At 41.2% G+C, this 13,745-nt stretch overlaps 1 protein-coding gene across 1 annotated transcript in view; it reads left to right on the top strand.

Moving 5' to 3' along the window:
* The first annotated feature begins 1,835 nt into the window (after positions 1–1,835).
* wasf1 (WASP family member 1) overlaps positions 1,836–13,745 on the top strand; it is a 34,545-nt gene continuing 22,635 nt past the window's right edge. Inside the window, exons 1-2 of the mRNA XM_053336477.1 lie at positions 1,836–1,968; positions 3,793–3,927. Of these exons, the coding sequence (XP_053192452.1) occupies positions 1,836–1,968; positions 3,793–3,927 (268 nt within the window). The remainder of the gene's footprint in view (positions 1,969–3,792; positions 3,928–13,745) is intronic.

Below are 13,745 nucleotides of genomic sequence, written 5' to 3'. Positions count from 1 at the left end.
ACTACACACACTCACTCTAATTATAAACAAACTACAGCAAGGAGACATGGTGTTGTTAGCATGATTAACTAGTATTGTCACAGAGGGAGTCAAGCTGCTAAATGGCGTCTTGCTCCATGCATTCCTGCTTTCTTTTTCTCTCTTCTCATTAAATGTCTCATTGTGTTACCTTAAAGATTTTGTTTGTCTTGTCTTTTCTGACATGTTGTTTAACTTATTACTGATCATTTTTGGCAGTATTAACCACGCTTGCGTCATAGCTCTATGGATGGCAATGTAAGTCAGTCCAAATCCAGACTGAAATGTCTCAACAATTATTGGATGTATTGCAGTGAAATTGTTATGAAAAATGTGCGGTACCTAGAGAATTAATCCTACTGATACTGGTGATCCCTGACTTTCACTCTAGTGCCACAAGCAGATTGACATTTTTGTTTTTTTTTAGCGAAATGTAGCACCAACTATTGAAACATGGTACACACGTTCACATCCCTCGCAGTATATATTGTAACAACTTCAGTGATGTACTGTACTGTACTGTACAGTTTATGGCTAAATACCAGGCGGGGAGTTCTGGTCCTCTGAAATGAGGCCAACGCGGAAGTAACTTAGAGCTGCATTCTAGCAAAAGGCCACCAGGGGGCGACCGTTTTGTGTTCAAAAGGACTTCCTATACAAGTCAATGGAGAATTCACCAACTTCTCACTTGATTTCTAACCTCAGTAAACGTTTTCAAAATGTGTTTATGGTCTCAATCGCTAGTTTAAAGCGTTCTTCAATGCAGTATGATGTTCATTTGTGAAATTTTGGCCTTCCTGATTCTATATTTGACGATAAAGTAGGGTATGCATTAGGGCGTGGCTACGTCCTGATTGACAGGTTGATTGACCAATGTCCTCGAGATCCAGCCCTCGCAACCATAGTAACCTCCCCGCTCCGCCCATGGCCCCGCCTCATGCCCATATAAGTAGAATCAGTGTTTTTATTGTTCCCAGCATGCACCTGAAATTTTCAAGATGGTGCTGCCTAGATTCGAAACTGTTGGCTTCCGAGCAGCAGTCCACAAACCAATGGGTGACGTCACGGATGTTACGTCCATTTCTTTTATACAGTCTATGCTAAATACCTGCGAAACTAATGACAATTTAAAGGTACCATCAGAGGTTAGACCTGGGGAATGTAGGGATTTCTGCAAACATTACATTGTATTAAGAACAATAAGAGCACCCATAAGTTGTATCATTGCAGCATATGTGTCATTCTGTCTATAGCCAGGTGTCTTTTCATTTGTTTCCGGTATTGGTGTGAGTTTTGATATTGAGACGGCATTAAGCAGCCCAACACTGAGCAGCCTTAATTCCATTAGCATGGATGAGTGGGCAGACAAAGTGCTGAGGTATGCTAGCCAGGTTATGCATGATGAAAAGGACAAGACACTGCTAAGTCAGGGAAATAGATGAGGTAATATGGCTCTTAGCATGTCAAAACATTATTTCCCTGCTGTTCCATTACATTTCATATTTAACTATACTTCTCACAATGAATCATTCCTTCAGGTGCCCTTTTTACCCTTTAACGTGTCATGTTTAGTCTTATCTCTCTCTAACCCTTTTTCTACTTTGCCTCACTCTTTAGTTGTGACATTTCTGGAAAGCAAGCTGTTTTATCCTTGCTATCTGTCTCTTCTATTGGTCTTGGTCGGTGTTTTAGTAGGCAGAGAATTTCCATGGTCTGTATCAAGGCTTGATTTATTAATGCAAGTTTTGCCCCTCTTCTTTCTTCCTCTTTCCCCTTCTCCATCCACCTCCTGTAGGTAGCGGTGTCGCAGCAGAAGGATGCCGTTAGTAAAGCGCACCATTGAGCCCAGGCACCTGTGCCACACAGTGCTGCCAAGGACCATCAAGAATGAGCTGGAGTGTGTGACTAACATCTCCTTGGCCAACGTCATCCGCCAGCTCAGCAGCCTCAGTGAGTAGCAGAGGGATGAACACACACACAGACACACACACACACACACACACATAGAGTTATTTAAATGGACACACATAGCACACATACTGCTCACTATAAGTTGATCAGCTGACCATTCTGCAAGTATATACTGAGTCAGCCGTCTTTTTATATTATATGAGAAGAAGACTCAGAAAACTATTTTTGACACATTCGATAATCCTCAGCACTCAAGATTGGTTTTCATGATTGCCTGCATTTAAGTTTATGTGGATTTAATTATACATTTTTGGAAAGACCAATAAAGAGGAAAAACAAGATATATCTTTTATGAACTTGTATGAGTTTTAAACACTAAAGTTTACAATCCTTGAAGAAACATTTCATAAAATCTGTAGAAGAAATACAGACATACTAAATATTTAAAGAAATTGCATATCATGGTAATTGATAATAACAACGCCTGCAATCTAACAGATTTAAAAGATTTAAATATATTTAATAACTTTTCAGAATAATAAAATCCACTCCAGTGAAAAGCATCTGTATGCATGATGCACAAATTTGATATTCTTTACTAAAGCAAATTGAAAAATCGACTTCATTAGTAATGACTTAACATGGCATATTTTGGTTTGCATAGTCCTAATAAAGCTGCGTTCAGGGGAAGGTAAGCAAACACAGTCATGTACCATGCACCATATGGTCATGACTCATGAGCTATGACATGAATTCTCTCAGATTTATAGAAGCTGAAGGGCTCTATTTTCCTGAAATAGGACGCAGGCGTAGATCCAAGTCTTAATTTCTGGCGTGTGGCTCGTGTGGGTGAGGCCAACACAGTTTTGCAATTTTCACAACCATCAGCACTGGCACACTCTGGGCTCAATGTGGAGGAGAGACTGAATACATTATTAGTGGGAAGAATGCTTTATGTGCAGGTGGAGTCGAGGCAGGCTTCAATAATGACCAACATGTGGTCCTCTTATTCCTTTTAAACACAGCAACAGGTGAAACAGGGGAGAGAAATTAGTTGACCTATGTGGAGCTCCTGAAGCCCCAAAATATGTATATACAGTACATCAATTAAAATATGCTGGCAATTTTACAATGAAATTAAAGCTGATGTGTTCTAATGCTGCTTATTTTGTTCAAATAATCAATATAGGATTATTCATATATTCACACACACACACACACACACACACACACACACACACACACACACACACACACACACACACACACAGCTGTCTACTGCTTATACATTTTTAGACTTCACTGTAAATGGCATAACTGAAAACTCAATGTAACAATCCTCATGTCATGACAGAGAAAAACCTTTAGATTCTCTTACTTGAGTTGAGTGTTACTTGAAATGATTTTATTGTTCAACTTGGAGCCTGAGTGAGTAACAGCTCAGTCTGACATTTAAAAAAAGGCAGAACATTAATTACTGTCGATGCTGACTGATCGTGTCGCTGCATCGGAAGATTTAAATAATTAATGACATTTCCTCCGCTGCGCCATCTCTGTGTAAAGTGATGAATAGTCCGTCCCTGAAATCAGAGACTGGAGATTAAACACACATATCATTCCTACTGCTGTGTGATGACTACAGCTGTTTTATAAACGTGGACAAGATTTATTTATTTATTTATTATATCAAGCTGCAGTAGTGTCAAAAATGTCACAAACTGATGTGAAATGTGTATTGTGATTTTGGGCACTGCCTAGTTTGACAGTTTGATCTGAGTTGTTATAAAGCATATTCTGTGCCTGTGTGTGTGTGTGTGTGTGTGTGTGTGTGTGCGTGTGCGTGTGTTTTTATGTGTGTTGCAGGTAAATATGCAGAAGACCTGTTTGGAGAGCTTTTCAATGAGGCCCACACCTTCTCTTTCCGGGTCAACTCCCTGCAGGAGCGCGTGGACCGCCTCTCCATCAGCGTCACACAGCTGGACCCCAAAGAGGAGGAATGTGAGTACCATAGCCACACACACACACACACACACACACACACACACACACACACACCCTTTGCCTCTTTCTTTTAAACTTTACCCCTGAGTCATACCTTTACCTCTCCAGTTTTCATCTGTGTTGCTGCACTAAATTGGATGTGCACTTGTAGACAGTGTTGTGCCTGAATGCGTTCAATCAACGTACTCTATTTCTGTCTGATGAATGTTATTGTGAACGCATTCATTCTGGCGTTTGTGAACGGCGCTCTCTCACAGTTTAACTTCGTTCAAGAGAGTGCCAGATTTCCATAGAACCTTCCAGGCGAAAACCTGGGTAAAACACACCGTAAACAGGCCTTAATATATAGCGTAAAAAACACCCATCTGGCAACACCAGCCACCACAGAGTCACACTGCCGCATGCGTCATCAAAATGCAAAGCATGGAGGCAAAAACAAATGCAGCAGCACCGAGCAGCACTACCTCAGACTCTGCCTCCTCCATTAATACAGCATCTTCATATGATTATTTAAAACTATTTTGAAATCTGATGCATAGTTTCAGTGTTAAAACTGATCAAATAATTACTGTCTGTGGTTCTATATGGGCTGTGGCAATAATTTTGAAAAATAGCTCGCATCAACATATTGAAAAGAAAAGAACTATAAACTAGTTCATTTTTGGAGCTGTGAACTTAGTTCAAAATGTTGAATTATGACCGATGAACTGAACTTGTTCATTTTAAAACATGTAAACTGAACTTTGAACTAGTTCATGTAGAAAGTGAACTTTCCCAACACTGCTTGTAGATGTGTGTGTGTGTGTGTGTGTGTGTGTGTACAGTGCTCGTCTGCCCCCCCCCCCCCCCCCCTCCAGTGTTAATGGCTGTTATTAGAGGAAAAGGCAGCTATTAGATGGTATCATTTTTCATCCCCAATAGCACAACTTATATTAGAAACCTTCTGCCAGAGTTTCACTTTGGCTGGATGCTCGTTTACCCACTAAAGGCCTTTTCTTTGTGGGGAGAAATTGGATCTATGATCAAGCTATATCTGTTGTGAGCAAAATAATAAAAAGGAATGCGATAATCTGCGGGTGAGGGGAGGTGGGATGGCAGGGTAACGCAGTTGGAGGAGAGTGCAGTGGGTGCGAAGTAAAAAGAGAGAGAATCACAGCAGTGTAATACCATGCTCCAAGGCGCCGTATCGATTTCCCATGGACTAGCAGTGTGTTTACGGCTTTGTACAATGCTACTCTAACTGTTTCCTTGTCACTGAGAAGGAGACAGTAAAACGCTTGCTGGGTTGTACTCGCACTGCTTATGGCTTTTCCGTGAATGCAAGCAAAGGCTTTGTCACCATTTTTACAAGGCAATGAATCGCTTCTTAGTCTTGTGCAGAGTCGCGACTTTGTGTTTTAAACGCCTTCCAGGTCAAAATAACTCACAGAGGTTTCCATTCTCTGAACTGCTTTGCACCCTGTCATATTACCTGTCCTCCTCCTCCACCTGCCATGCTCTGACTATTTTTTGCTTCCTCTCCCACCCCTCCACTGCTTCCCCCTCCCTGTCCACATACTGTAGCTGGGCTAATTAAATAATTGTGTGTTTGACCTGATTGTGGAAATCTATGCAGGGTGTCTCTGGTCGCTGGTAAGTGAGTCCATATTATCCTTCAGAAGGTGAAGGTCACACACCGCCTGACATTCTCTTTCTCACAACGTTACACTGTGGAGATAAACATTTTAAAGTGGAAACAGACAACTTTTCAACTCCCCCCACCCAGCGTGTCTGAATGATGTTATTGCGTGCGCTGCCCAAAGACACCTGGAACACTTTCCGTTTTTCTCAGATCTTAACTCCATAAAGAAATGATCAACATTTCTTTGGATAATAGAGAAGAAACAAACATTTACACCTAAGAGGTAAATTGAAATCTCCCCAATTTTATGTCGAGTTTAGGAACAGGAAAAAGCTAGTGCAATGACGCACATTGAACATAGTTTGAATAGTGTCATTGCTTTGCAAAAACAAGTAACTACAGCAGTGGTTTCAGAGTTTTTCTTAGAAAAGTTGTTATGTCCAGTAGGTGGGGGGTACGTGCACAGTGTAGCCGAGTGAGAAGTCTGTCCTCCCTCCTGCTCTCTGCTGTAAACACACATAGCTGCTAGCGAGCAGCTGCTCTCATGTCTCTCTGGGTCCCGTGCTTGTTTTCGGCAAAACCTCTCCCGCTCTGTGCCTGCTCAGCCTGCTCTCAGATGGTAGGGGGTTTGCTCCGGTCCCTGCTGCCTCACTGTCACTCTCACTTTCTCACACTCTCTCTCTCTTTCTCTTTAAGTTTGGAACACATTTAACAATACATTTTGTTTAAAGTCCCCAATGCTTAGCCCTGGCCCAGCCGGCTGCTGGGCTTGCAATATATTGGCGGAAACCCTGGGTTACATCGGGGTGAAGGAGGGAGTAATGTTAAGAGAAAATATTAGGAGAAATAGTGTATGATTTTCATGTGAACAAACAGATCAGCCTGACTGGATACTGATCCAGTATCCTATGGCTTTAGGGCTGGCAACGTAACTAACTAATTTATAGATGGCTTTCTTCCTATTAGCTAAAGTGCTTTCTTCTTCCTCTTTTGGTTGCGCAATGGTTGGCATATTTCCTTTGTGCCATAAATCGAGCCTTTATTTTGCTGTGAGATTATACCTGCTGGCAGACAGAATTGCATAGTGAAAGTGAGGCTAATAGGGAGCCAGTCTAAACCTCAGTGGTGTCATTATTCCATAATCATTACACTGTGCAATCACCATTTAACTCATAATGATAAGTTAAAACAAAAAAGTTATCTGTTTCCACTATAACATCTAATTAAATACACTTCTATGGGAGCACTTTGGGAAAAACCCAAGTAACAACAAAGACATTCATTGTATCATTTTGGCTGAAGGCTACTTGTTCATATTCCTGTGACACTTTGGAGTTCGTGTTTGTGAGCGGTTGTGTACGTCTGCATGTGTGCATGTGGTCCTCGGCTTTATCTCTACTCATAATTTTGCTTGGCTTTCCCTTTAGCCCGGAGTATTGGCTTGAGAGACAGCGGATAAGGATCAGCTCAGTTGCAGTTTAAGTGTGTGGTGGTGGGGGGCAGCCGAAGGGGTGGAGAGTAAGAAAGATGGAGGGATAGAGGGATGGGTCTGTAATACAGGGCACTGCAGCAAAAGCAGTGGAGTGTAAAAGGATTGTACCGCAGGATGTTCTGGCCAGGTTTAAATGGCCTCATCTGCAGGTTACACAGATTTCCTCCACAGTTCAACACCTCCACACTCATTTATAACCAAATGAAGTTTTCTTGTATATGTAAAAACTCCACTGTACTCCACTTTGTATTCATGATCTTTATTCAGGAGGATTTGTGAAGTCTAGAGACTGTAATGTCAAAGAAGTTTAGTAGTATGTGTCGACTGCTTCCAAGAAACCAAAAGTCAGATGAATGTGACAGTGGTGGGAGGGGTTTCCCGTGAATGCTACCCTACATCCCCCCCACATCCACTCTCATTCTTTTAATGCTCTCAAATACACACCACTGTTTAAAAGGTATGCTTTTAACTCAAGCATATGACTTGCCTTGTAATTGTCCGTGTGGGTCTGTGGTCGGCAGACGAGGAGGAGGAGGAGGAGGAGGAGGAGTGAAGGAGAGGGGAATGAGTGCAGGCTGGGATGGACCATAAATCAGGACTGTAGAGGGATGAAGATAGGAGGATGGGGGTTGGGTAGGATGGAGGAGAGTGGAGCACACTAAGTATTTTAAAAGATACTGCAACAAAACCCTGGACTAGTTTCTTTGAGGTTCTTTGAAACCCTTCATAACATTAAAATGTGGTTACTAACTGACAGATACACTATTGTACTTTCATGTCATTTCATGGAAGTAAATTGCTGCAGAAATGGTGTCTGATTCATATGTATGTTACATTAAGCATATTAATAGGGGTGGACAATAGGAAAAAAAATTATAGCTGCAATTATCACACCATTAATTTAACTTCAGTGTTTATATTTATTAAAGCTCAGATTCATGGGATTCCCATCTATTTAAATATCGGTTAATAATGAGGTCACAACAAGTGGATAAATATATTAAAAAATGCTTACCAACATGAAATTGCTTACTGGGATTATGTCATACTATAGTTAAATTAAGAAACAACACATTCTACTAATTCATTGTGTGGCTGCACATTGTTTCTGTAATCTAGAGTGCATTGATATTAGATCAATAGAGGGATAATCACCAACTGTGAAAGGCAGCAGCAGTAAAGGGCTGTTATTTCCTTAGATCATCTCAAAGGGGCTGGGAGAAGAAATGATAGCTGAACATGAAAGAGACACCTTAACTTATAGAAGTGTGGGTGAAAGCCTGACAGACATAAGTGCTTCCACATCCACATTTCAGCAACTTACACTGTATGCTATGTATTAAAAATATTAAACATTTCACCTAACTTTTGCCTCTTTTGATAAACAGATGGGTTTTTAAATGATATATAAAGCTCAAGTAGAAGAACTTTCTCAATGCTTAAAGAAATACTTAATCAATCAGTTTATCTAACAAATAAAACACTGAAAATAACAGAACATTTGAGCTGTATGGTTTTAATTGTGCAGCAACCCTAAGACAACTGACTGTTTTATCATTTAAAGGCTATATATAAATGTGCCTTTACATATTAGACATACTGTATGTGACGAATGGCAAATTGTGAGTTTGTGTTCAGTATTGGGTATGAAAATGAGTCACAACTGGGAAATATCTTCTGCACCTCTCAGCTCTGTTTGGTAGCTTACACAGATATGAGTCATTGGTAGACTTCCAGGATTCACACTGAAGTGAATTATGTTTTCAGAGCGGAGCATTAAGGACACTGACTGTAAGATGGTGGAAGACATGAAAGATGTTTAGTTGAAGGTCAGAGAGATGTGTGATGGGGAGATGGCCAGAATGATGTATGCAGTGTCATTGGTGGTGCAGTGCTTGAGGTCAAAAGTGCTTTATCACGTGAATTTATGCACATTCAATCTGATCCACACACACACACTCACACACACTCACCTTGCCCATACCCTTCCTACACCAAAGCCTTTAAAAGGGTATCGCCCCCCACTTTGCCCTTTAGGCCTCGCTTACCACACCCCTTCCTCTTTTCTCTCTTGATCGCTAGCTCCCCTCCTACACCTCCTCCGTCTTTGTTGTCCTCTCCAGCCCTCTCTCATCTCTCTGATTGATCTCTGCTCTCCCTCCATCTTGCATGGATGCTATTTGTGTCCTGTCAGGCTCTCTTCCCCTATCACTCTAGCCAGCCAAACTAATGGCCTGTATCCCCTATTTAATGGCACAGTTATATCACCACATTGGCTGCAGGCCATTATGGAAGGCCACAAAGCCACCGTGAGTCCCTCTGGCCTCTTAACTGTTTCTTTATGTACTCCATAGTCTCTCTGTTTCCCTATTTTTCTATTAGTCCATCTCGTTCTCTGTTTCTCCCTTTCCATATCCAATAAGAAGTTTCTTTTCCTTCTATCGACAATTCTTCTTTCTATGAGTCTCTCACAAGGCATTTTGAGCTTTCAGTGTTCTCTCTCTCTCTATTTTCCTTAGATTTTGTCTTTTTCTGCTTGTTGTTGCTTTCCTTCCCCCTTCATCTCTCTCTCTCTCTCTCTCTTGCTCGCTCTCTCTCTCTCTCTCTCTCTCTCTCTCTCTCTCTCTCTCTCTCTCTCTCTCTCTCTCTCTCTCTCTCTCTCTCTCTCTCTCTCTCTCTCTCTCTCTCTCTCTCTCTCTCTCTCTCTCTCTCTCTCTTTGTCTCCCTCTATTGAGGTCTATTCAAATAGACTGGCAACACTTACCAAAGTGGTACCTGTAAGTAAAAGGTAGACTATTAAACTACAAAAGAGATGAAGTCTCTCCTTTTCTCTGAAAGTCTTACTTGTTATTTGCAATCTTTGTTTTCCTCTGTGATTAGAATGGAAAGACTGTCATGGAGCGGTGAGTTGAGATTTAAAGGCACTTTGAATTTCAAATGATCTGGTTTACTGATGTTTACACACATCTCAGAGTCTCAGCGTGTGCTTCCTTTCCCTCATATGTGCACACTGTACTTATATTTCTCATTTACACATTGGGTTAGTCACAGGAGTGAGTGATAATGGTCTATGTCATGTTATGCAGTGTCAATAAATATCATACATTTTTTAGATAAACATTTACACTGTTCATGGATAAAGTACGGTTAATCCAGCCTGACAAATGATGGTACATTTCTCTCATGTGGATTCTTGCAGCTATGTGGACATGGAAATCTGAATTTGAGCTTAAGGTAGTTCATCCAAAAGCACCATTAAGGAAGACCTGCGAGTAGATGTAGAAAACACCGATAAAACTTCTGAGGATCTTTCTAAAGTCCAAACCAAAATGGTAATGATATGCAGTTCATCCACAGCAGTAACTCACAACACAACTGTGAATACTAATACAATGTCCCAACAGTGATTGCAGACAGAGGGCATGTATTCTGCAAATGTAAAGTTCTTCTCACTTTTAAATACCCTCTCTAAAGAACAACACAAGGCATACTATGTTTATTCTTGCACTATTGCACAAGACTGGTGATTTACAAGGTTTGACAATTCAAGAGGGAGAACATTCGGCCAGATTCTAGGACAGGGAGAGGACAAATGAAACACAGAGGACAAACAATAAAACATGCTCACAAGAGATGAAGGGTGATTTAGGCCTGCAAGAGCAAGCAAACAGGAGGGGAAATATAGGGCAACATTTGCATCAAAGTACAACAGAAGAGAGAGAGAGAGACTTGCCTGCATGCTAAAAGACAGCTTGGCCTCTGCCTCTTCTTATCTTCAGTGCCTGTGTAGGACTGCTTTTCTTTGAGGCAGGGGGGGTGAAAGGAAGGAAGAGGGAAAACATCGTTTTCCTGAAACTTTGAGGGAAGCTGAAGAAGACAGGTGTGTGTGTGTGTGTTTGTGTGTGTGTGTGTGCGCGTGTGCGCGTGTGTGTGTGTGTGAGATGAGAACTCCCTCACCTCTCTTTGGTTGAGGGTGTTTTAGCTAGATGCTATCTGTCTTAGAGAAAGATATGAGAGGGAGAGATAAACTATCCAACACTCATTTACTGATAAGAACCTTCACAGTCCAGGATCAGAGGCTACTGCTGCACACGGTGCCGCACAACCCGACACACACGCACACACACACGCACACACATTCACTCACAAATGTGTACACTTTCACATTTTTCTCATTAGCTTAAATGTCTTCTCTAAATGAGTGTAATTGGTAGTTCAGCTGAATAAGTGACATTTTGTAATTAGGATGTAGAACATCATGTTAAGATATCCATCTGCGTGTGTGTGAGTGTGTGTGTGTGAGTGTGTGTGCCCACATTGATTAGTGCAGTGTGTCTCTCTCAGCTCTCAGTGTTGCTTGGCAGAGGTTTATAGGTGCCTCACTCTGCATGGAATGCACTCTGACACACACTTCTGTATCGCCTCTCTCTTGTTTGTCGCTTTTGCACCTACTTGTCACACCATCTGACAGCCCTCTGCTCTCCCTAAATGCACTGGGGCAGCAGAGCACAGTGATTTTGCTCAACATAAAGCACTCAGCAACACCAAATTGACACTCGCTGGTTGGCCAGTGGCTACTTCTGGCCCTGGCAGGGTGTTATGTGTCTAAAATGGTCTACTCTGAAGATCTTTTTTGTACATTTGCGAGCAGTGAGAGGTAGAGTGTTGACATCAGCTCCAGGTGTACTCTCCTGCCCTTTGCTCTAACCTTTTTGTGGAAAATGGCAAACCAAAAAACGGAAGTGCCCCGCAGGGATCAATAAAGCATCAATTTAATGTTCATATCTCCTTTACCACATCATCATCCCTTACCCTCTCTAATCTTCTCATCTTGGGGGGAAAGAAAGACTTCAACTTCTTCCCAGATTTAGTTCCTTGAATTAGTTTCAGTACATTATCATAACAATTGAAATGATGTCTGGAGTTGTAATGCTCATGTTCCTTAGCATTCTAATGAGGAAACCACAACAATTTTTTCCAACACTGAATAAATAACTAAAAACAAGTAAAGCTATGGTTGTAAATATCGGCAGCCTGCACTATTCTTTTTACATTACAAAGCACCGGGTTGGATCTTGAGGAAAGAAACATGTACTGCTTCATGGCTGGGCTGTTTTTCTACAAACAAACAAACAAATAAAAAAGATGAATAAGTGAATCCAGTGAAACAGCCTTCTTTAGAAAAAGCATGAAGAAGAAAAATGTATGTGGAACAATGTCAGGGAGAAGGACAAGCAGCAAGTATGTCTATTGTTCTTCTGATTCTGGAAAATATAATGCTAATTTCAATAAGGCATAATACTACCTTTATACTAACTGCAAATCTTCCTGAGTCACATTCACATTTAGCACAGATATAGCAAAAATCATAGATAGCAAAAATCATAAATACTGTCCTTTAACACCTTTATGTGCTATGTAGTTTCTCACAAGGTCACAAGAAGACAGAGACCGTCTTGTTTACCATGAGACAATATACTGTGTCTTTGTGTTTATGTCCTGTGTGTGTTCACTTGCTAAATTGGTACTGCAGTTTTTCTTTACTGCTATCTATGAAGCCTAATCCACCCTCTGACTCAGACCAGGTTTCTGCACCTCTCTCATGTGATTCGTGGCTCATGCCTTTACATTTCTCCTTGTAATTTCTCACACAGTATGCTCATATCTGTTTTTGTTGTTTCTCTATATCACTGCCCTCCTCTTTATTTCTGTCCTGTTTCCATTCCCCTGTCTTAGTCTTTCTTTGTCCCTCTTAATATTCTCTGGTCTCCTCTCTGTCTTCCACAGTGTTACTTACCAAACCTTGGCTCGCTGACAGTGTTTGTTAATAATGAGACGTCTGTGCCTTAGGTGGCTGGCCCTTCTCTACACTGAGAGTCTGTGGAAGTCATTAACCAGCTATACTACTGCAATGTAGAATAGTGGATGGTCTTATCTGGGGCGTTTGTACAGTACAATGACATAAGTTTGCCCCATTTTTATCTTGATTTCTGTAATTTATGGATATAGTTTAAGTGTTGGACTCTATGCCATCATATTGTCTTGTGTGTGGTAGAAAGGCTAATAACAGAAGACTATAACAATACTTTTTCTGTATGCCACATGACTTTTTCAGTCTTCCCCTGGGCAACAGTAAAGTGTATCCATTTGTCACTCCCTCATGTATAATTCAGATCTAGTTGCAACGCTCTGGATTTCTGTCCAAGACTTGCAGTTTTCTACCCTGCCCTACCAGATTGAGGGCTAGCATTTGTGTGGTTTGTTTCTCTCTTCCCCTCAGCAATTTCACCAACCTGTCTTTGTGAGAGCTTCAGCTGTGCCACATTGATTTTCCTCTGTTATTCTTCTTGCCCTCTGAAAATGTCAGCTGTTCCTTTATAGAAGAAGGTCAATTATTCCCAAAGTCACTGACAGACGACCTTAGCCTAGCTTAGCCAAGCCGAACCATTGTGTAGGTTTTTGCTTTCAGGGGGAAATAGAAATGAGCCAATTAGGACAACAATGTAGCATCAGCCTGAGAGAAGATGATTAGTGGCTTCTAATAGGTTTAGTACTGCGTAATGTTGAATGTGACTGTTTGAGCGATGATGTCAATGTCGATTTTGATGTTAATAATAATGAGATGAAGGCAAATGGTAATCATTGTGTTCATGACTACAGACATTAGAGAGGCAGAGAGTCTGTTGGTTGGTATGTGAGGTA

Source organism: Scomber japonicus, chromosome 17 (assembly GCF_027409825.1).
Source record: "Scomber japonicus isolate fScoJap1 chromosome 17, fScoJap1.pri, whole genome shotgun sequence".
Classification (NCBI taxonomy): domain Eukaryota; kingdom Metazoa; phylum Chordata; class Actinopteri; order Scombriformes; family Scombridae; genus Scomber; species Scomber japonicus.
Note: the sequence above shows the minus strand (reverse complement) of the source record. Positions and strands in the feature narration are given on the sequence as shown.